The following is a 23,667-nucleotide window of genomic DNA, read 5'->3' as shown; positions in this document are numbered from 1 at the left end:
GAGCGTTGGACTAGTAACCGTAAGGTTGCAAATCCCCGAGCTGACAAGGTACAAATCTGTCGTTCTGCCCCTGAACAGGCAGTTAACCCACTGTTCCTAGGCCGTCATTGAAAATAAGAATTTGTTCTTAACTGACTTGCCTAGTTAAATAAAGGTAAAAAAAAAAAAATCCCATTCATTACCTGTTGTGTATTTAACCCTCTGTTTCCCCTCTTGTCTTTGTCAGAGATTGTTTGTTATTATTTCGTGTTGTTTGTATTGGTGTGCGACGGGTCCTCGTACCCACTTTGTTTTGTTAATTTATTAATGGTTTTGGAGTTATGTTTTAAGTTATTAATAAACTACTCCATTTTACCAAGATCGATTCCCCTGCGCCTGACTTCCTTGCCACCGATACACATGCCTATGACTATCATTGAAAACAAGAATATAATCAGGCTCTCAGAATATTATTGAAAATAGAATTTAGAACATTTATATTTAAAATATACAATTATTTAATAAATCCTTGGGCTTTCATTGACTGTATTTTGATCAAACACATCCTAACTTTGGATTTGAAGAAACAGGCCATACTGAACATTCCTCTGGCCCCTTCTCCAGTCTTTCATGTTTACAGCAATTGGGCATACTCTTTACAGTGATGCATGACCTGATTTATTAAGTTCTCACATATAAATGCGCACACACACACACACACACACACACACAAACTCACTCAGTCATGCACACATACAAAAAGAGGAGGTAGAAGCATCTCCAGTCAGATTTTGTCTAGTCAGACGACGCACCGGTGGCAGTTTGTGCTTGGGGAAAGGGTGCGCAAGCCAGCGCTCAATGGAGTTTTCCTGAGAGGGCTCCAATGCTGAGGCAGCAAAAACAAACAACCAGCACCCACACAAAGAGCCCCAATACACCAACCTGAACCAGGCCACTGTCACAATGACAACACAAACACCACAGGCGAACAATAAGCCCCTCTGCTTTCCAGAAGCCCAGGCTGCAATAAAGAGCCATGCGCCCAGGGACACGGGCTGTTTGACACCACAGGCCACCCAACATATTCTCAAGCCACTCAATGATGTCTATGCATGGTGACTAGCCTTCTTCTGACACGCACACGCTCCCGCATTCTCTCGTCTCATACCCACATTCTCCAAGTACAAGGGCCATGCCTCTGCCAAGACGTCGGTCCTCCTTCTTGGACCAGCACTCCGCTGCAGAGCGCCCCGGTAGCGCCAGCACCAGGGCTGGCACCGCGGGCATCACCACAGCCCCCCGGGGCGTCTTTGTGGGGACAGCCCCCACGGGCGGCACCTGCAACCTGGGCACGCGAGTGTCGCGGCGTGCCCTGGGCATCAGCAGTGTGTTCCTGCAGGGGCTGAGGAGCACGGCTGTGCCTGTTATGCCCCATGGGGCTGGGGCTGGTGGCAGGCAGCACCCCGGGGGTGCTGAGAGCCTTAACTGCTGCCTGATGGAGTACAGGGACAAGGTGCACGCCCTGGAGCTGCTCAACCAGCAGCTGGAGGAGCAGATCCGACACTGCCTGGATCGTAAGGCGTCCAGTGCCGGAGCCTGGGGTCCCCTCAGACAGGACTGGGAGGACGTCTACAGGCAGGTAAGGAAGGGGAGAGAAGGAGGTAGTTGAGGATGATGGGTAGAGAGGATACAGATAGGTAAGGGGGAGAAAGGAAGAGCAGTGAGGAGAGGGGTAAAGAAGGACTAGGATGACTTCTACAGGAAGAGGGAGAGGGAGGAGGGAGTTGAGTATGATGGGTAGAGGGTACAGACTGATAAGAAGGGAAAGAGAAAGAATGGGAGGAGAGGGGTAGAGAAGGACTGGGAAGACAACTGGGTACAGGTAAATAAGAGAGGGAGTTGTTGAATTGTTCACAAGTCCTAGGATGAAGTTAAGAAAGCTCCTGCCGATGCAGCAGTGCAGCATTTTGCTGTTCTGTGCCTCCGACCAGATGGGAGTAGGTTGAAGCACTGATTGAGTGGGTGATTGGAGCTGGAGATTGTGGCGGGATTTGCGTTGGATAGTGCGTTCATTTAAATGTGACAGTTTTGGAATGGGGAATCTAACTTTGAAGCAGTGTTCATGATCCTCAATTGTTTATTGCACTGTGAGACTGTTAGCATATTTTAATTTGTTTACCTTTATTTAACCAGGGGAAACCCATTAACACCAAGGTCTCATTTATAAGGCTGCCCTGGGAACAATACATCAACATGATCAGCCTCAATACAATACTATACAGTTATAATGACCCATTACAACAAATCAAATTCAAAAGTGACAGATAAAATTACACCTCAATCAAAACATCACCACATTCCTCCTCAAAGTCCCAAACTGACCCTTCGAGACCAGAGAGTCAAGCCTCAAAGTGGCCTGCAGGTCATTCCATGCGCTAGGGGCACAATAAATACATCCAATCTTCCGGACTCTGTGGAGTCCCACGGAGTCTCTAGAGCCAGCCAGCCTTGAAAGGGAGTCTGATGGCAGCTGGATTTCCAATTAAGAAATGATGTTGAAGTATAGCAGTCTTCCATTGATGAGATGCAATGCATTGTGATGCCATTATAATGCACTCCAAGACTTGGCACAGGCATGCATGACTCCCTTATCATCAGTGATGTAGTGAGTAAACAAAATAGGTTTGTAAAAGCTGACCACCTTTCGCAGTGTATAAAGTAACACTCCCTGAATGCAGTTTTCAGCGATAGGTGGGTAAACGCTCGTGCAAAATAAAAAAAGTTGTGTAATTGATGTCTACCTGCGTTTACCCTCCACTACACCACTGCTTATAATGTCTGGTCTTATAATGAGGATCTCATAATGATCCTCGCTTAATAACAGCTATTTTGAGTCCATTGAAAATGACCTGCATAGAGAGACTTAACATACGCCTTATAATAAGACATTGTAAAGGCGCATCCATGCTTTTAACAAGTCATTTTGCATTATACCTGCATGCAGAATACCCATTTATCGAACAATTTACCCTAAGTTGGACTTCAGAGCATCTGTTGCACCCTAGTGGACAGACTGACATATTGCAAAATCTCCCCCATAGGTTAGTGAGTCCATCCTTGACAATGCCAGGCTAATGCTGCAGACAGAGAATGTGCAGGCCAATGCTGAGGACTTCAAGGACCGGTGAGTGTACACTCTCCTCACCTCCTCTCTTCTCACCTCCTTCCCAAAACGTCAGAACCTGGGGAATCGAGAAGAGCATGGAGAAGAACACCCTGACTTTTGAGATTCACTTTCTCTCCATCATGTAGGTATGAGAATGAGCAGCCCTTCAGGAAAGCGGTTGAGGAGGAGATCAGCTCTCTGTACAAGGTGATTGACGATGCCAACCTGACCAAGTCAGACCTGGAGAGCCAGATGGACAGCATGAGGGCTGAGCTCCGAGACCTGGCCCGCAACCACGAGGAGGTGAGTCAAGCATGAAGGATGGAGCACATACTGGAAAAAACAGATTACCAGCAGACCGCTAACTTTGTCATAGGGTTCCTTGTCGGGTTTTTAGAGTGGGATATTAGAGAAGGGGATATTCCCGTCAACATACAATCTAACAAAATACAATTTCCCACTTAGTTGAATCCCCAAGACAGTTCTTGTGTATTCGTTAAGTTTATTTACCCAGCATAGAAATAAATGGATCACATAAGAAACCCTAACTGCTAGCATTTCCATAGGATTCCTTTCTTGTGGGGTTTGTCCACTGACAAGCATTTACCTCCAACCCAGAGTGAAAACCCACACCTCATCCAGCTGGTTGTTATTGGAAATCAGATGATAAGGATCATATTGATTATATGAATCCGGTGTATTGGTGTTGGGGTGGAACAAAGGCCCTTTTCCCAGGTGTTCTTCTGCTCCCTCCAGGACGTGAGGGTGCTATACAACCAGATGGCAGGCCGTGAGGTGGACGAACCGGATGCCCCCATTGAGACCAATCTGGACCAGATACTGGCCTACATCCGCTCCCACTGGGAAAGAGTCATCGAGAAGAACCGTGCCGAGACCGATGCCTACCTGGAATACAAGGTAAGTTCATACTGTAGTTCCCCACACTTACACCCTAAAACTTCTGAGTAAAAAGGGGAGAAATCAATATTTACTTTTGATAGATCAATGTGTAGTTGAAATGTATTTACATTTGTCTTTAGTTGTTTATCTATTATGAGGTCAGCTTGAGGTTTATTGTGTCTAGTAGGGGCCAGGCAAAACAAACGGAATACAACTGTTCTTTGACATAGCTTGACGTGTGTGTGTGTGTGTGTGTGTGTGTGTGTGTGTGTGTGTGTGTGTGTGTGTGTGTGTGTGTGTGTGTGTGTGTGTGTGTGTGTGTGTGTGTGTTCAGCAGGAGGAGAGTGTCGGCAGTAAGCTGAGTCATGAGGAGGAGGAGCTGGAGTGTCTGAAGACGGAGTATAACGATGCTGGTTGTAAAATCCAGAGTTTGCAGGCCGAAACCGAGTCCATCAGAGCACTGGTACGTATTGAGCCGTCACCTCTACAGTGTCCCTATATAGGGCAACGTTTTTGGGGACAGCCCAACACCACCAATAGTGTGTATGTCAGTGGAGAATGGTGGAGGTAGAAATAGGAAGGATGGGCTAATTGGAATGGTTAGAATGGAACGAATGAAACACAAAGTGTGTGTGTGTGTGTGTGTGTGTGTGTGTGTGTGTGTGTGTGTGTAGGTGTCAACTGCATCAACTGTGTCAACTTGCTCCAACAGAAGCGCGGCCTGGAGAACTCCCTGAACGACGCCAAGCATTGGCATGACATCGAGTTGCAGAACCTGGGATCCGTCATTGGCAAGCTGGAGTCAGAGCTGGGCGACGTCCATGGCGACATTGAACAGCAACGCCGTGACTATGAGACGTTGCTGGGCAACAAAATGCGCCTGGAGCTGGAGATCGGCACCTACCACGGCATCTTGGATGGGGAGGAGAGCCGCTACCACCCCTCGATGTGAGTAGCTAACTTCAGAGATAACCTCTGAGGCAAAGGCCATATCAAAAAAGAAGATTAATAGCCCAGCAGGCAAAATACCATTGGCACATGACTTCTTAATGATATAATTTTCTGGTTGTAAACTTGTTTTCTGTTTATGCTATTATAGTAACAGTGCTTGACTTGGACTGAAATAGGTTCCAGTACTCATTTTGGGAGCCGGTACTGTTTATATTATCAAGGTGAACTCCACGCAATATATTCCAATGGGTGAGATTGCATGACCTCCTTTGACACGATGTTCCTCTCAACAGGTGCACAGGTGCATCAGAGCCTGAAGGGAGACGAACTCCCCTTCCTCCCCATTTGGAGCCCCACGGCGGCCCAGCACCTCAAGGTAAAGTCTACTACAGTCCCGTTCAAAAACCGAGGAGGAGTAAGGCACTCTTCATGATATTAAAATACCTCAATTGTGGTGGCAAGTTCAATTGAACAATATCTTAAAAACTCCGACTTTTTTCTGAATGTGAAGCATTCATCAGGGAGAACAGCCTGATTGTTTAGAATATTGACATCAACAAAACACCAAATTATGGAATTTCTCATGGAAGAATGGTGCCGAATCCTTGCTATAGAGTTCCGGGCTTGTAGACTCTATGCCAGGGTGCATTGAAGCTGTTCTTGGGGCTCTGACGGCTCGCTGTGGCCCAACGCCTTATTAAAACACATTATGTTGGTGTTTCCTTTATTTTGGCAGTTACCTGTGTATCTCTTCCTAAAGCATATCTACACACAGATGACAATTATCTTGATTTCCTCAAACATTTCACACACCTGCATGTGAAAGCTGACTGGCATGTGAGCGATGTGTGACGTTGTTCCCTGTTTTTGGGAGCATCTTCCAAGTGCTAGTCACCCTTGTAGAAACCAGTAGGAGTAAGTTGTTGTTAGGTTGCTTGTAATTATCGAGGACCAGGAGTGACAAAATCTTTTAGAAAAATGTATACATGAATATTGAAAATGTACAGAAATCAATGTATATATTTCCTCATCAGTTTTCAAATGTTCTATTATTTGTTTATTAATTTAGAAGTGCATTATTAACGCATTAATAGTTAATTAATTAACGCATTTATTTTTTATTTATTTTTTGTCACTCCTGGTCCACCATACTAGTAGGTTGTTGGTTCATTGAGGACGGAAATCATTTCTGCAAGTGCAGAAACACATTCTCACCTTTCTTCATACTATTTGTAAATTATATATCTATTAAATATTGTTCAAGTCCTTTATACTTGATTTGATTTATTAGCGTCCCCAATAGCTGACTCCAATGGTGACAGCTTTTCTTACTGGGGTCCGATACTATTCCGGCATTTTTTTGTCTTATCAGGTTTCAACACATCTAGTTACTAGTGGAAAGACTGAGGACCATTTGGGGACAAGGCCACTTCTTAATTTTGGTGCTCAAGTTATCATCGACTGTCCTTGGGTTTGGAATAACACCAATGAACATGAAGCTCTCACACCGTTGATCTCCAAGGTATCTGTGCAGTTTCCTTCAGAGACCATGTTCTTACTAAAGAGTGTAATAAAATTGAAACCTCTGCAAGAAAGCATCTGGTCCTCTTTTTTCAACTAGGCCTCTTTATTCAAATAGACTGGGGTTAGATTGGAATTTTCCTTTTGGGGACACTTCTTTCAGTTATGGCACATAAGACTACTTTGTTGATACATTAACAAAGCTTGTACAAAGGGGTGGGTCCAATACTGGATGCTGATTGGTTAAAACCGCTAATTGGTTTCAAACTTAGCCAATATGGTTTTGGAGTTGTGGCATGGTTTCAATGACTCATTTTTTAAAATACCACTTGTGCCTCAACCAGCCTATGACTCAGCTGGCCTGCTTAAACCACACTGAAACTTGTGCTCAACATGACGTGAAACAATCATTAGCACAGCATTCAGTCTGGTTTAAGCAGGCTGTGACTCAGCATGTGTAAAGCTCTAAATTGAAGTCATTGATAATGACATGCCTAAATTGTACTTCTTGCCCTTATGAGTCAAAATGAGGATGGGGAAAGGACATTTCAACAGGCGCTCCCACAAGACACAGCCAGCGTTCATCGATACAATGCACGATTCATATGAAAGTGTCATTCATTTGTCTTAGAAAACAGGGGGTGCCAGTGATGATATTTACTTTGAGGATAGTTCCTTGGTTTAGTATTTTCTTCTTGCTCTTTGGAGTGGAGTTTATGGTGATTCCGCATTTGTTGATTTGTCCTCTGGAAAGGTGAAACCAGCTCCTGCAGGGTGAGTCAATGTGGTTGTATATAGTATTAATAAACAGCTCAACTTAAGTTATGTTTCATTACAGTACATGTAGTCCTACTGATCTGAGGGTATTCAGTCACTGAGGATTTTATGGGCTGTGAAATTATGGCTCACCTCACTAGCGGGATGATCATGTCGTAGTGGGGTCTCCTATGACAGAGTAGCAGCCAGAGCAGGACCGTGAGGGTTTCTTGAATGAGTCATCAGTCCCCCTTCTCCTGCGAAACTGGCTCATGCTGACGTGTTGCATTTTCTCAATCTGCGGAGGACAGTGAACCAACACTTACTGTTTACTATATCTATAGGTGTAATTCAGAAGTTTACCCAAATCTTCCATTGACATCAATTCATAATTCATGTGAAAGTAAAGACTAACACACAGATCTTAAGTTAAGCTTGGGACTATAGGGAAAATAAGAAAATCAGCCAATTTGATTATGATCAGGTGCTTGCTTTTTTGTATTTTTTTTTCATTGGCGGTACATAACTTTGTGCTTTTAACCCTTTGATGAGTATGATTAACTGTTAAATAATCTCTATAGCTAGTGCCCCTACATGTAAAACCTCTTACATGTTACCATCCTATTCCAAAGCAAACTAAATGAAATGCTGCAATGAATGTCCCACATTAAAAAAAAGTTTCCTCCGATCCAAGAGTCAAAGAATCAAAGGATTGCTCACCATTGTTAGTCTACTCATCAAAAGCAATCACAAAAAACAATCTTACTCCCCAAAAACTTTTAAGACAGTGAAGAAGAAATCATATAGCAAGCTTACCATTTCACCACTTGTTTCTATGGGCACCGATTGGATTGTAATTGTTGCAATGGTGAAAATGACCAATGCCAATGATACCCGCTGCATTTTGTCTCTTCTGTCAAAGCTTGTGGAGGAGGGAATCTGCTGTGTTCAAGACAACCTTAAATCTAAATAGGCACGTCTGTTACAGCTGGGCGGAGACTGTTCTATGCCATTCCTTTTTGTGATGAAGGAAGCAATATTGTGACGTGGTTGTTTTAAGGTAGAATGCCATGGAAAAGCAGTATGTTGACAAGTGAAAACGTCCTTGAATTTATGTTTAACATGTTAACACCAATATTTAATCACAAATCAAAACATGCAATGTATGCCCTGGCTTCAGAAAGTGTATATTCGACCTTATGAACGGAAACTTAAAGGGTCAATCTGCAGTTAAAACAAGCGGTCACTCTCAACCAGCCTGTAACCACTCTCAAATTCATAGACAGAGCTATGGATGCAAGGACGGATCATCTTTGAGATAAAAATGATAGTTTTAACCATGTTTTGAGGATATAGCCTACACTGTTTGTTTAATTATATTGTTTACAAACAATGGAGTGAAACAAGCTTATATTTTGGGTTCTGATAGTATTACTAAACTGACTTCAAAACGCAGGTCTCTGTGTGTGGTTATCACAATTTGTTTGCTCGTCACCTAAGGCATATAAAATGGATGCATACTAACCGAAGTCTTGCAGGTGTTAAAATGGTTGAATTCATTTGTGCATGTGCCAGGTGATAGAAATCTCAACTGTAGTACAGGCATTCCAAAAAGTTGGGTAAATAATACTTTCCTGTTGATATTTTTCAGACAACCAGTACAGTAAGTTCAAATGTAATTTTATTCAGCATTCTTGCTTGTAAGGAAACTATCCACGTTTTTGCAGTGCTTTAATTTAGACTGTGTCCCTAGAAAGCTGGTATCACAGTCTGATTTATTAAGCAAGGTTTAACCCTTGACAGTTAAGCCATAGTGCAATTTCTAAATCTAGATAGATGTATTTGGTTACGGATTATATGTATTTGCTGTTGTTATGAATGAATGTTGTCATCTTGTCATATATATTTTTAAACTGATCCAAACCAATATAGTAACTGAATTTGAGATTTTACTCAATATGAGAAAAAATGTAATTGTCAGTTTACTTCCTAAATTGACTGAATTTAAATGGAATTGACTGACCCTAACCCTGCTTGAGTCTTTAGATGTGTAAATAAGCTCAATAGTTACAATTATTTATTTTAAGCCTAATGAATAATAATCATTATTTTTGTTTCACTGGAGTTCTATGTAGCCTAAAACGTGTTCCAGTAAAAAAAAGTGACAATTCTGCCAAGCGGTAACCATGAACTGTCTGTGAAAAATGAGGTCCACTCTTTCAATGATGTTGCAATAATGAATCATTTCTGGTCTTTACGTAATAACGTTCAGAAGACACCATTTCCCACAACCCTTCTTATTTTACCCGCCCGTTATTAAAATGCGAAAGTTGGTCTTGAAAGACAACTCGGCGTTTCATTGGTTGGTGAGCCGGCATTGGGACACGCGACAACGAGCTCATTCTTTCTTGTGAGTTTCCAACATCGTCGCAGCCGCGGGTGAACAGGAAAAAGACCGGTAAGAAAACGCCAGCAGGATATTAAAACGTATATATCTAACAGAGTCACAAATAGTGTTTAAATCTTTTTGGATGTAGTAAAAATGTATCTGATAAATTGTTGGCAGGATCTGTTGTTAGCTTTGATTTGTTTGAAAACGTTAGCTAGCATACAGGTAACCTAGCTAACGTTAGTTTCTAGTTACTACACAATGCAATGAAAAGATGACCACGAGTTTCTCGGCATTAGCCACCAGCTATCTTACCGGCGTCTGACTCTAAAATCATTTGGGGATTTATATCCAGTGGGATGATTGGCATCTGACAAATCGAAAGATATAAAAGCCCACACTGACTTCCTGGATTTGTGATAAAATTGCTTAGCTAAGTTACTAGCTCGAGATTCGGAGGTAATTTGGCTAGCCAGTTTCAGCTAACTGGTAGGGCCTAAATATTTCACTCACTAAAATAGTGGCCCAGGGTGCCAGTTTAACAGCTAGGTAGCTAACGTTAATTTGCAGTTGGCAAACTGATTAAATGTCTATAGCTAGCGAACGTTCGTTACAGTTCTGAGCGAATATAACATAGTCATGTAGCCAGCCATGGTAAGTTAAATGGCAGGAAATGAGGACGATACGTGAGATTAGCCATACTAGGCCACCTGGCTAGCTACCCCAGTGCTTACTGTTGTGCTGGAAGATGACTAACTCAGCTGACCAGGTAAAGGATGCTGGCATTTATAATGCAATGCGCAATATGATTAGCTTCCTAACTAACGCTTGCTAGTTGCGCAATGTGATTAGGTAACTGCGCGTAAAATCTATCCTCGGTCTAACCATAGATGGATTAGCCATTTTTTAAGTGTTTCGTCTTCGATTGCGATTCATATGAATGACAACGAAGGGAAGACTTGCAAGCAGTTCAACTAAAGCCAGATCAAGCAGAGCTTTAAGAGTGTTAGGTACATTTTAATGTGTCATTTGGCTGGTCAGCAACATGCTTCATGAATGAGGATAACAAACGGGCGACCCTTTCCAACCAAATTGATATTACTTCCATTTGTCTTGGTAGTGGTAATGAGGTGTATCAAACTAAACGAAATGGCACCAGCATTTTGATTCACTTGATGACTGCTTACCATATTAGCTACTCCTGATAATCCAGATGCAGGCAATACAATGTTACTTACTGAACCAGTTTTCCCTGCTTTGACCCCCAGCTCTCTGTCTTCAAGTTTAATTTTGTCGAGGTCAGCAGCAGCCATGCCTTCAGACCTGGCCAAGAAGAAGGCGCAGAAGAAGAAGGAAGCCGCCAAATCCCGCCAGAAGACAAAAAAAACTGAGGATGGAGAGGGAGAGAAACCAGAGGAAGGCCAGGAGAATGGAGCCATAAGCAACGGTAATGGTTGATAATCATAGAGCAACTAAAGAAGGGTTTAAGTTTAAATCCTCTTCACTGCTAGTTCAGGTTTCAGAAATGTATTTGTATTCCAGGTGGTTGTTCTCTCATGTTGAATGGATAGGTTGGTTCTTCAGGTTAATGTAAGTAGAGATGGGTAACACTTCATTTGGAGAAATGACTTACTAAATGGCCCTCCATGTCACTGAGTTACAGGTGTGGAAAGCCTGACCAAGGAGATGGATGAGTTTGAGCTGAAGAAGACTGAGGCGCGGGCGGTGACTGGCGTGCTGGCTTCGCACCCCAACAGCACAGATGTGCACGTCACCAGCATGTCGCTCACCTTCCATGGGCAGGAGCTGCTGCAGGACACCAGCTTGGAGCTCAACTCGGGCCGCCGCTACGGCCTCATTGGCCTCAATGGCACTGGTAAGTGGTTACATCACACAGGGTGTGTTCAGTGGGCACAAAGAGAAAGTAAGCGCTTTGAATGTGTTTTGGATAAGAATTTATCCGTTAAGACCCTTTTCATTGGAAAACATTTTGTTATGGTGTGCTCTAATGAACAGTGCCTTTGGGACACCTCGTTTGGTCATTTTCGGTGTTAGTCACACCTGTCCACACGGGACATCTTTCAGCCAACTCAGCCTTTATCTTCTCAGGACATAATATGCCCTAGTTTTCCCAGGAGCAACCTCTAGCTGGGGTAGGGTTACTTTTTGTGTATATGTATTGGCCCCTTATGAAATTTATAACTGAACAGCAGCCGTATACCCTTTGTCTTCTGTGTAGAAGTTTATTTGAAGTATCCCCACCTTATTTACAAATACACATTTGAGCTCTACGGGGACACTTACAAATCTTTCTCTTTCCAGGTAAATCCATGTTGCTGGCAGCCATTGGCCACCGTGAGGTACCTATCCCAGAGCACATTGACATCTACCACCTGACCCGTGAGATGTCTCCCAGTGAGAAGACTGCCCTGCAGTGTGTCATGGAGGTGGATGCGGAAAGGATCCATCTGGAGAAGGAGGCAGAGCGCCTGGCATCCGAGGACTGTGAGTTGCTTTGTAATGGTGGTTTGGTTGTAGTACTGTGAATTACCATGTTACCATGGGAACTGTGCTCAATGTGGCAGCTTCCCTTCCTAGGCGTGGTACACTACCTCCCATGTCCCGAATAGTCCTGCATAATGTGTTCCCTTCATGATGTAGCATCGGGACAAGGGCACAAAGGCTTAATTGGTGCGATAATAACCGTGATTCCATTTTGCTCCAACCAGTTAAAATAAACACCGTAGAGTAGAAGTTTCTCTCCGCCCACCCCGACTGTTATCTTCTCCTGCTCGTCTCCCTCTTTTCCATTGTCCTCCACCCAAACGCTCATCTCTCTGTTTCTCTCCCCCCTAAAGCCGAGTGTGAGAAGCTGATGGAGCTTTATGAGCGCCTGGAGGAGCTGGACGCAGATAAGGCTGAGGTGCGGGCCTCCCAGATCCTCCACGGCCTGGGCTTTACTGCCTCCATGCAGCAGAAGAAGCTTAAGGACTTCAGCGGAGGCTGGAGAATGCGCGTTGCTCTGGCCAGGTACACACCCACCCTTTACAATACAAAGACAAACCTTTACTATTAAAGCGTCTCAGTGCATATTTGGGATCTGGGCCCTTGTTCATAAAGGTTCCAAGTGTAGGCGCGCTGATCTAGCATCAGTTAACTTTTGGATCATAGTGGACAGGTGGAACCTGATCCTAGATATGCACCACTGCTCTGAGAATATGGTCCCAGATCCGCCACAAGCCCCTGTTCATTCATTCATTATAATGTAAAAAGCTTAACTGATGCTAGATCAACACTGCTACTGTGAGACACTATATGAATACAGGCCTTGAGTGCAGTCTTTTTCCTAGACTCTCTCAAGCCTCGCTTCAACTGTCTACACCTGTCCAGAAAACTGTCAATCTACATGAAAAGCGATGGGGACTGTGAGGGTTCTGTTTAGAATTGGCTAAATGACACAAGTGGGCAAATAACATCAAACCACAAAAACATTTTTCTTTCCCACTATCTTTGACTCTCCTAACTTGACTGGTCGAATCCTAACAAAATATGGACACCAACTATATTCTAATGATGCACAGGCGTTTGGCTCAGAACTGTTTGGAAGTGATGTAAAGACAGGCCGAATGATAACGCCGCCAACAAGCAGTATGCTCCCAGTGCAGTGGGACAAATTGTCCGCCGCATTTTTCTGATCCCCGTCGTTCTGTTCACTTTTGTTGGGTTTCACTTTGCCCAAATGCCTTTAGTCATAACTATTTAAGAGGTTTTAGATTTAAAACATCTAATTCACAACCTCCAATAAGACCTACCTGTAAACTGTGTTTTTCATTCACAAATGCCCTGTTTTTTTTGGTGAGGGTGTGAATAAGCCTATTTTAGCACTGTTGTTTTGAAGACCTACTAACCTGGTTTTGTGCGTTCCTTGTCTCCAGGGCCCTGTTCTTGAAGCCGTTCATGTTGCTGCTGGATGAGCCCACCAACCACTTGGACCTGGATGCCTGTGTGTGGCTGGAGGAAGAGCTTAGCCAGTAAGGCCATTTAGACGTGTGAGATGTAGGACACGACTTTTCTAGAAACAATTGTGCCTGTATCATTACTTTTAATGTGAAAAGCCACCTTAGATTGAAGGCAGGGTTCTTCTGACATTTAAGTGGGAACTCCAGAGGTAAACTGGAAAATCATGGAACATTTACATGATCTACTCACTTTAAGCTGCTATTGCATGCTGGTATTGCTGCTGTGACATGATGTAAACAAAAGGCCGAATTATAGTGCCCCTGCCAGGCAGTTTGTTCTCCGTGCGGGGGCGCGTTGACAAAAACTAGACCGAAGCGTTTATCTGATCTAAGCAGCATTCCAAAAATAGTGTAGAGCTGATGCCACAGGGTTTGTTAGTTCCAAGATAACATATTTGTTTTAGACATGCTCATGGAGTTTATAGTTATGTGCTAACTAGCTATATACAGGTAACTGCCAAAATAAAGGAAACAATGACATTGTGTCTTAATAGGGTATTGGGCCGCCACAAAGTCTGGAACTATTGGATGGATTCCTTCCGCCAGAAATTCCATAATTTGGTGTTTTCTTGGTGGTGGTGGTGGAAAATGGTGTCTCGGGTGCTGTTCCAGAATCTCCCATGGGTGTTTAATTGGCTTGAGCTCTGGTGACTGAGGTGGCATATGGTTTTCATGCTCATCAAACCATTCAGTGACCAATTGTGCCCTGTGGATGGGGGCATTGTCATCCTATGGGGTCATAGCCTTGCCTGGGGACTCAAACTGAATTCCTCTGCTGCTCTGTATTCACTACATGTTTCAGTCGGAGACTGCCATCGTTTGTGGTGATGTCAAACGGAGGGGTGTTGTACAATCAGCGATTGGCTTATCTCTAATCAATCAGTAGCACAGCCAATGACACATTTTCTAAATGCAGCTGTACTCAGAATAGCTAAGAATGTGTTTGCGTTCTATCAATCATTGGGGAGGTACTCGAATCCTGACTCATTGTGGAGAAACTCATGTCCGTGGGCGTAGTGTTTGGCCGGAGCAAGGCATTTGGGTAGCCAGGCAAGGCATAGCCATGGTAACCAAAGTAATGGCCTGCCCAACATTTTAATAGATGACCCTAAGCATGATAGGATGTTAATTGCTTAGCTAGCTCCAGAACCGCACCTGCTTTCAATATTCTTTGTATCCCTCATTTATTCAAGTGTTTCCATTACTTTGGCAGTTACATTTTGACTTTGGTCCCTGACATTGTAGGATAATGCCTATTGGTTGTGTAACTCAAGAATTGTCATTGTTGCTATGTAGAAGTCTGAAGTTTCAGCCTTACTCCTATTCTACAGATTCAAACGTATTCTGGTCCTGATCTCCCATTCGCAAGATTTCCTCAACGGCGTGTGCACCAACATCATGCACTTGCACGAACGCAAGCTGAAATACTACACGGTAAGAGCAAGAGCACTCTGTCATGGGTCACCATGGACCAACAAGCTGTTTATCTGGTTTACAATAATTCTCCAGGTCTGAGCAGTTGCATTTCCTGTCCTCAGTTGATAAATAAACACTAGTTCACTAAACTTACTTACCCAAATGGACCCAGTTAAAGCTCAGACTTCCACCATTTACAGGGTTTGTCCGGTGATGAAAATACTGGAAAAGTCATAATTTTAAAATTGTTTTCCAGGCCTTGGTAAGTTTTGGAAAATGATCAAATCTGGGAATTTTGAAAAGTCATGAACATTAATTTCTGTTGGTGTAATTTATTCAGGCAGTTAATATTATATCAATAAAATTTAAAGCAACGTCTGCCAGGATCGGAATGACACGTTTGTGTGCATCACCTACATGTGTGCGAGACAAGTGGGCCGTTGCTCAAGGAGAAAAACAGTCGGACATTGCAGCATCAGGTAGGCCTAGCCTATGAAATATGATATAAGACTAACTAGGTTGGCAATTCAAAACATATCTTGTACCCTATAGGTAACTATTTAGCTATTGGGGAGTGAATGTTATTTACAGTGCATTCGGAGAGTATTCAGCCCCCTTGACATTTTCCACATTTTGTTACGTTAGACTTATTCTAAAATTGAATAAATATTTTCCCCTTATCAATCTACACACAGCACCCCATAATGACAAAGCAAATCAGGTTTTTAGACATTTTTGCAAGAGGAAAAAAAAGTATTTACATTTGTATTCAGACCCTTTGCTATGAGACTTGAATTTGAGCTCAGGTGCGTCCTGTTTCCATTGATCATACTTGAGATGTTTCTACAACTTGATTGGAGTCCACCTGTGGTAAATTCAATTGATTGGACATGGTTTGGGTCCAGGCACACACCTGTCTATATAAGGTCCCACAGTTGACCGTGCATGTCAGTGCAAAAACCAAGCCACGGGGTCGAAGAAATAGTCAGTAGAGCTCCAAGACAGGATTGTGCCGAGGCACAGATCTGGGGAAGGCTACCCAAAAAATGTCTGCAGCTGGCCGCCCGGCCAAACTGAGCAGTTGGGGGAGAAGGGTCTTGGTCGGGAGGTGACCAAGAACCCGATGGTCACTGACAGAGCTCAAAGGTTCACCCATCTCTGCAGCACTCCTCCGATCAGGCCTTTATGGTAAAGTGGCCACACGGAAGCCTTTCCTCAGTTAAAGGCACATGACAGGCTGCTTGGAGTTCGCCAAAAGGCACCTAAAGGACTCGGACCATGAGAAACAATATTCTCTGATCTGATGAGACCAAGATTGAACTCTTTGGCCTGAATGCCAAGGGTCATGTCTGGAGGAAACCTGGCACCATCCCTATGGTGACACGTGGTGGCAGCAGCATCATGCTGTGGGGATGTTTTTCATCGGTGGGCACTGGGAGACGAGTCAGGATCGAGGGGAAAGATGAACGGAGCGAAGTACAGAGACCCTTGATGAAAAATATAAATGAGAACGGTCTTGGTAGATGGTGTGGTCTACAGCTTATGAGGTCCTCTACCTCAGACAAGCAAACACTAATAAATTACCCCCTAAATAAAAATATTTGTCTTTTTTTGTTTAGCCCTTATTACAGTAAATACTAAAGTCGCGTTCATTCATGAATTCAATTTCCAAAATGGAACGGTTTATGCCTGTTTTTTTACGCTAATAATTCAATGGTTGCTTTATTTTTTTTAATTAAATGCTTGATTGCATTTCAAATCATGAATGACTCGTTTATGCTGTGTGACGTGAACAAATAAATCATTTATTGATACAGTAGCCTATGTAAGTATTGAAATATAGGCCTAAGTAAGTTATGGTGTTTTAGACTAAACAGGATGTGCTCTTTGGCCTACAGCTCGGTGGTGGTTATACAAGGCTGCGATACTAAGCCTACTAATGATAATGACATTACTTATTATCATGATAATGAGATCAAAGAAAAAATTGATTAATATTATAGAATTTTCCAGACAATTTGGGACAGTGTAAACAACACTAAATAAATAATACCTGAGTGGCTGGTCTAACAAAATGTACAGCCTCTGAAGGCATGGCAAAGATTAAAAAGATTAAAAACCAATATGGTGGTTAACTTTGCTATTACGCACATGGGAACATGGTCTAGGAAAAGGCGCAGATTCAACAGCGCACTGATGCGTTTCAGGACCGCGCCCAGTATCTAACGTGGGGGAAAGTGCCTTTTTGTTCTAAAATGTTTTCTATTTGTTGCACCATATACCATTTTTCAATAGCACAGGTCTTGGACTGATGGACTGTGCCATCTCCACAGCCTCCACTCACAGGCGCAAGTCAGACAGGTGTCTTGTACACTTATTTTTATGAGCTGCTGCTCGACCTTACACAATGATAAGAGGTGGTACATGGGATCAGAGCAGCCTCCCAGCGACGATACCACATTACGTTTACTTTTTTTATACATGCATAGACACCACCAAGTGGTGGTCATGGAAATTTGGCTAGATGTCGTGAAATTCCATCTGTCAGAATGTGTGTTGAACTCTGCATTTACACGTTATCGTGTATTTTGCCTTGGTGAGTTACTATGATTTAAAAACGCACTATATTCAAGTCATAAAAACAAAATAAATGAAAGATGTGGGGTTACATCCCTTTTTTTTTTACTTGTTAAATGGTACACAATCATCTAAAACCAAATATTTGTTTACCACCTCGAAGGGCAACTACGACCAGTACATTAAGACCAGGGAGGAGTTGGAAGAGAACCAGATGAAGCGGTTCAATTGGGAGCAGGACCAGATCAAACACATGAAGGTAAACTCCCCTTTCTCTTGGGACACTTTCACGTACACAAGTAGTATGTGAAATTCGGGCTGATGCCGGTAATGTGGGTGATGGGTTATTTTGGAACCACCTAGCTTGTGGCCGATGGGAGTGAACTGCTTCACCAAACAGTAGTAGTTTTGTAAACCCTTCTCTCTCCTTACTACCCCACCAGAACTACATAGCCCGGTTTGGGCACGGCTCAGCCAAGCTGGCTCGTCAAGCCCAGAGTAAAGAGAAGACTCTGCAGAAGATGGTGGCCTCGGGCCTGACTGAGAGTGTTAAGAATGACCAAGTAAGTCTGTTTAGTGACTTTGACAGGGCTGATGGTGCTTCCCGTATAGGGTAGGAACAGGTGCTCTTTTTGGTATAACAAGTTTGTCGTTTTGGCTACAGCCCAGAGTTTTTCCTGGACATGCAAGTCACATGATCAGGAAAATCTATGGACCTTAGTTATAGTGGATATTAATGCAGGCAGCTGACCAGAGTTTGGGTGTACTCTTATTATTGCTACTGTGGTATGATGTAAACAAAATGCCAAATTATAGTGCCCCTGCCAGGCAGTGTGTTCACCGTGAAGGCGCACGGTGACACAAAATTGTCCGACAAGTTTTTCTGATCTAAGCAGCATGCCAAGGAGTGTAGAGAGCAGACGCCACAGGTTTTGTTAGTTCCGGGATAATAGTAAATTGCAAAAGAGAATCCATAATTCCATAGCTTCCTTCGGGGTGTCACAAGGCAGGAATCAAAGAATAACACATGCAAACCATCCTAAACACTTCTTTTCCTTTTTTTAGACCCTGTCATTTTGTTTTCCTCCCTGTGGGAAGATTCCCCCTCCTGTCATCATGGTCCAAAATGTCAGCTTCAAGTACTCTGATGACCAGGTACGTGTTTGTCCAACCTCACTTCTGCCTAACGAATGTTTTGCTCAACTTGTTTTTTGTAACTGTTCCTAAAACCATGTTTTATGTTTTTCTCAATATTGTTGTCTTATGTTTTCCCTTGTTTGATGATTCAGCCCCATATATACAAGAACCTTGAGTTCGGTATCGACCTCGACACCCGAGTGGCCCTTGTGGGGCCCAACGGGGCCGGGAAGTCCACCCTGCTTAAACTCCTCATGGGAGAGGTTAGTCTTGACATTGTTACGGCCATTTAGCAGACTTGAATTGTTCTCCTGTCATTCAGCCATACCATGACACGTTACCATAAATAGTTTATAGTTGAATTTTTACAGATATGTGAGAATGGTCAATAAGTAGAAACAAAATGTAAACGGTCGTTTTTATTTCCTGTTCAGTTGCCTGTGCATTTCTTTGAACAGATATCCCACAACTGCCATCTCTCCATACCTACCAATGTCTCATTGTCTTTGTCCTCAGCTCCTCCCCACTGATGGTATGATCCGCAAGAACTCCCACGTCAAGATTGGCAGATATCACCAGGTACCATACCATTAAAGCACACGGGTATACTAAACTGTCTTAGATCATTTAAGTGCGTATGCTCCTACAATTCCAAAATTGGAGTTGTCTGCGAATTTGAGTGAATCTGTGGTTCCACCAACTGATTGTGCGTGGTTGTGAAGTGGATTGCTTTTTTATTTGATTTGGAGTTAAGTTTGTGAGACATTTTTTTACAAATCTCCATGATTCACATGGCTGAACCTATACTCTATTTTCTCCAGCATCTAACAGAGCAGCTGGAACTTGACCTCTCCCCCCTGGATTACATGATGAAGTGTTACCCAGAGATCAAGGAGAGGGAGGAGATGAGGAAGATCATTGGCCGCTATGGGCTGACAGGCAAACAGCAGGTCAGTTTGATCATTAGTGACCAATTGTGATCCTCAAATATTGTTCTCCCAATTGCAGACCTGCCTTCAGATAACATTTCGTTTTGCTTTCAAGTCATTTTAACGTTTGAGCCTGTCTGTTGTGCCAGGGGAGTGGGGTTTGTACTTTTGGGACTGTTCCATTTGTATCACGAAAGCTCTAAGGACAGGAAAATAACTATTTGAACCCAGGCCGGGTTGTAGTCAATTGTAATTTAACCCAAGTCGGTAATTTAATTAAACCCCTATATATGAATTGGGGGAACGGTCTTCTGACATTGGTGACATTTCTTCTTTTTTTTTCCCTCAGGTGAACCCCATTAGAAACTTGTCCGACGGGCAGAAGTGCCGGGTGTGCTTTGCCTGGCTGGCCGGGCAGAACGCCCACATGCTCTTCTTGGACGAGCCCACCAATCACTTAGATATCGAGACCATCGATGCCCTGGCCGACGCCATCAACGAGTACGAGGGCGGCATGATGCTGGTTAGCCATGACTTCAGGCTCATCCAGCAGGTGAGAATCGAACAATTGGAAACAGATTTGATTGAAACGGTTGCTTTAAAATGAACAGAAATGTACTCCAACCCTAATGAGGGCAATGCATTTGTGGGCCACAGTGTCTGAACATACTCGACCATGCTAATAGCACACCGGTGCTGAGCCGACTCCACTAGTATACAGCAGCGGAGTCAACATTTTGAATGAGCTTATCAGAAATGGCTCTAGTTTACTTATTGGAATTATTTGTTGGAACAACTGGGATTAATGCACTTGTATGTGCTTGTCCTGTTTTTGTGTCCCTATTTAACCCCCTTTCTCCTTTGTTTTCCATAGGTGGCCCAGGAGATCTGGGTGTGCGAAAAGCAAACCATCACCAAATGGAACCGGGACATCTTGGCTTACAAAGACCATTTGAAAAAGAAGATCGACAAAAATTCTCATGGTGTATAGAAAATTGAAATACCTCCCCAGATTCAAGACTGCACTGTCCCAAGACTGTGGACTCCCATTTTTCCCATTCCCTCTTCACGTGGCTATATAACTCGACGCATGTTACTCCATTTCAAGATGCCCAATTCCTCCTGCTTTTAATGCCTCTTTATAGGCTGCTGGAAGGTTGTGGTGCGACCTAGTTGCCTTCCATTGCTACTCCCTTCACAGGCATACTTATGGTATCTTGATTTCTCAATTAAAATAAATAATTTATCCATCAATGTGGTAGAGAACGTGTGCATTTTTCCACAGTTCAGATATAGTAGGACGTTAGCCGCCTGTACCAATTTATTTCCTTTTACTCTAAAATAGCTTTTTATTATTTAACTGTACCTGCAATAATGGGATTGTATGAATAAAGGAGCAAAATAACTGACTTGTTTTGTTTTTAGTGACATGACTGAACTTTGACTCATCAGTTCATGGACCAAGTTCTAAAGCATACATTAAGCATTTTCTGTTTATTTTTTGGCGTTTTCTACATGTTTGCATTTGGGTCATAATTGCACGATTGACAACTGTAGCAGATAAAAATTGTCTCATTGGCATTCTGCTAGCTTATGACAACTACAAATAATTTGATATCTAGTCCAGCGATGTCAAAATGGACATGTAAGCTACTGTGGTAGCTAGTTCAAAATTGGCTACCGGTTAACAAGATGGTACTACACCAGCTCTGACGCTCATCGGCTGTGGCGGGGCTTGCCCAGTGACACGCCTACCAGATGAGCTAAACTACTTCAATGCTCGCTTGGAGGCAAATAACACAATCATGCATGAGAGCACCAGCTGTTCCGGAAGACTGATCACGCTGTCCGCAACTAATGTGAGTAACAGGTCAACATTTACTAAAGCCGTGGGGCCAGACTGATTACCAGGACGTGTACTGCGAGCATACGCTGACCAACTGGCAGGTGTCGTCACTGACATTTTCAAACTCCCTGTCCGAGTCTGTAATACCAACATGTTTCAAGCAGACCACCATAGTGCCTATGTCCAAGAACACTAAGGTAACCTGCCAAAATGACTACTGACCCGTAGCACTCATGTCTGTAGATGTAGCAGTGTGATGTTGTTCCCCTAGATTATGCACGAAGTTGCACACTAGGACCAATTCAAATAGGCCAGGTCAAGAGAGGATGTTAATAATTTCATAATGCAGTGTTATTTAAATTTAATTACAGCTGCATAGCTAATGTTATTTTTTTGGTGTACAGACACTTTTTCATATCTATATTGTACATGTGATTGTAAAAGTTTATTTTGATTTGGTCCATCGCAGGTTATCTGTATTTCCGTACCCCCTTATTGTTCTCTTTTGCCTGACCTTCGGCCAGCAAGGTATGTTGTCCTTGGCTCCGCAATTGTTCAATATAAAACTGGGAATGTTAGACAAGGTTCTGGTATACAACCATTTTGTTTTAATGTGGGCAATATAAAGATTTATGTTAAGTTTCCCCGAGCTCGCTTACTAGGGTACCTATTGTGAGTACTTGGGACAGTGTTTGAGTAAGTTTCCATGTGCTTGTGACTGCGCCAAGGGCTAAAATATTGTGTGTTGTCTCTTCGTGTGCAGGTGTTACAGGAATTAAATTCCTCTGTTTTAATACCCAATTAAAATTAAACACTGTCAATTCATAAGAGTTTGTAAGCCCCTTATTTGTATAAAATGGACAGAGACCAGTCTTTGAAATCAACCAGCTGCGTTTATTCTCGTGAGTACTGCCCATTATACATTTTATCACAGGTTATAAACTGAAAATGACGTCAGCGTTTTCTAAACTGTTCCGTTTCTTCTCGACACTGGTACAAAGGCTGTATAGTTCTCAAGCCTTCCCACATCGTCTAGAGCCAAGGTCAGCCTGTGTAGATAAGCATTCTAGCCAGTCTGGCGATATAGTTAATTCATTTCTACCAAGGAACAGATAGATGGTCATTGTTCGAATTCTTGATTATATTTTCACACATTATATTCAGTACTAGGATTAGAAAGAAAATTCATACATATACAGTAACATAATAGTATTCTGATTGGTACATATACAGTAACATAATAGTATTCTGATTAGTCAGTCCTGATTGAAATGTATACATAATTAGTCATTATTGATAAATGTTCCCTTAACAGCAGGGCAAATCAAAAAAATGCAATCAGCAGACCTCCAGTTGTGGCAGTGTCCTAATTAAAAGTACAGAACACAGAACGAACCACCCTCATAGACATGAAGTGCTTTGAAAGGCTGGTCATGGCTCACATCACCATTATCCTAGAAACCCTAGACCCACTCCAATTAGCGTACTAACAGATCCACAGATGATGCAATCTCTATTGCACTCCACACTGCCCTTTCTCACCTGGACAAAAGGAACACCAATGTGAGAATGCTATTCATTGACTACAGCTCAGCGTTCAACACCATAGTGCCCTCAAAGCTCATCAATAAGCTAAGGACCCTGGGACTAAACACCTCCCTCTGCAACTGGATCCTGGACTTCCTGACGGGCCACTCCCAGGTGGTAAGGGTAGGTAACAACACATCCGCCACGGTGATCCTCAACACTGGCCCCTTGGGTGAATGCTCAGTCTCCTCCTGTACTACCTGTTCACTTATGTCTGCATGGCCAGGCACGACTCCAACATCATTAAGTTTGCCGATGACACAACAGTGGTAGTAGGCCTGATCACCGACAACGATGAGACAGATTATAGGGAGGCCGTTAGAGATCTGGTTGTGTGGTGCCAGGACAACAACCTCTCCCTCAGCGTGATCAAGACAAAGGAGACGATTGTGGACTACAGGAAAAAGAGGACCGAACACACCCCCATTCTCATCGACGGGCTGCAGTGGAGCAGGTTGAGAGCTTCAAAGTTCCTTGGTGTCCAACAAACTAAT

At 43.1% G+C, this 23,667-nt stretch overlaps 2 protein-coding genes and 1 long non-coding RNA gene across 5 annotated transcripts; 2 read left to right on the top strand and 1 right to left on the bottom strand.

Moving 5' to 3' along the window:
- Window positions 1-966: 966 nt before the first annotated feature.
- LOC110529978 (phakinin) lies at window positions 967-6,591 on the top strand. Of its 2 annotated transcripts, none has more exons than XM_036985518.1 (8): window positions 967-1,618; window positions 3,081-3,163; window positions 3,292-3,448; window positions 3,902-4,063; window positions 4,383-4,508; window positions 4,758-4,993; window positions 5,290-5,372; window positions 6,369-6,591. In XM_036985518.1, the coding sequence occupies exons 1-8, from the start codon at window positions 1,172-1,174 to the stop codon at window positions 6,389-6,391; spliced, it is 1,317 nt and encodes a 438-aa protein (XP_036841413.1). In that variant the 5' UTR covers window positions 967-1,171; the 3' UTR covers window positions 6,392-6,591. The 2 variants fall into 2 exon arrangements, with proteins under 2 accessions (XP_036841413.1, XP_036841412.1); XM_036985517.1 differs by having other exon boundaries at window positions 986-1,618; window positions 4,380-4,508.
- A 13-nt stretch (window positions 6,592-6,604) lies between these two features.
- On the bottom strand, window positions 6,605-8,223 carry LOC110529979. Its single transcript, XR_002474466.2, has 3 exons — window positions 8,090-8,223; window positions 7,427-7,571; window positions 6,605-7,284 (listed from the first exon to the last, which is right to left on the bottom strand). It is a non-coding gene; the product is annotated as an uncharacterized LOC110529979 (long non-coding RNA).
- A 1,354-nt stretch (window positions 8,224-9,577) lies between these two features.
- Window positions 9,578-21,147, top strand: LOC110529977 (ATP-binding cassette sub-family F member 2). Of its 2 annotated transcripts, none has more exons than XM_021612691.2 (15): window positions 9,578-9,731; window positions 10,931-11,109; window positions 11,326-11,538; window positions 11,985-12,167; window positions 12,521-12,692; window positions 13,598-13,693; window positions 15,013-15,115; window positions 17,838-17,933; window positions 18,118-18,237; window positions 18,740-18,829; window positions 18,964-19,074; window positions 19,328-19,390; window positions 19,633-19,761; window positions 20,090-20,293; window positions 20,615-21,147. In XM_021612691.2, the coding sequence occupies exons 2-15, from the start codon at window positions 10,974-10,976 to the stop codon at window positions 20,729-20,731; spliced, it is 1,833 nt and encodes a 610-aa protein (XP_021468366.1). In that variant the 5' UTR covers window positions 9,578-9,731; window positions 10,931-10,973; the 3' UTR covers window positions 20,732-21,147. The 2 variants fall into 2 exon arrangements, with proteins under 2 accessions (XP_021468366.1, XP_021468367.1); XM_021612692.2 differs by having other exon boundaries at window positions 9,583-9,731; window positions 10,946-11,109.
- The last annotated feature ends 2,520 nt before the right edge of the window (window positions 21,148-23,667 follow it).

This window comes from Oncorhynchus mykiss, chromosome 8, assembly GCF_013265735.2.
Source record: "Oncorhynchus mykiss isolate Arlee chromosome 8, USDA_OmykA_1.1, whole genome shotgun sequence".
NCBI classification, from domain to species: Eukaryota; Metazoa; Chordata; class Actinopteri; order Salmoniformes; family Salmonidae; genus Oncorhynchus; species Oncorhynchus mykiss.
This window is presented reverse-complemented; position numbering and strand designations above follow the sequence as displayed.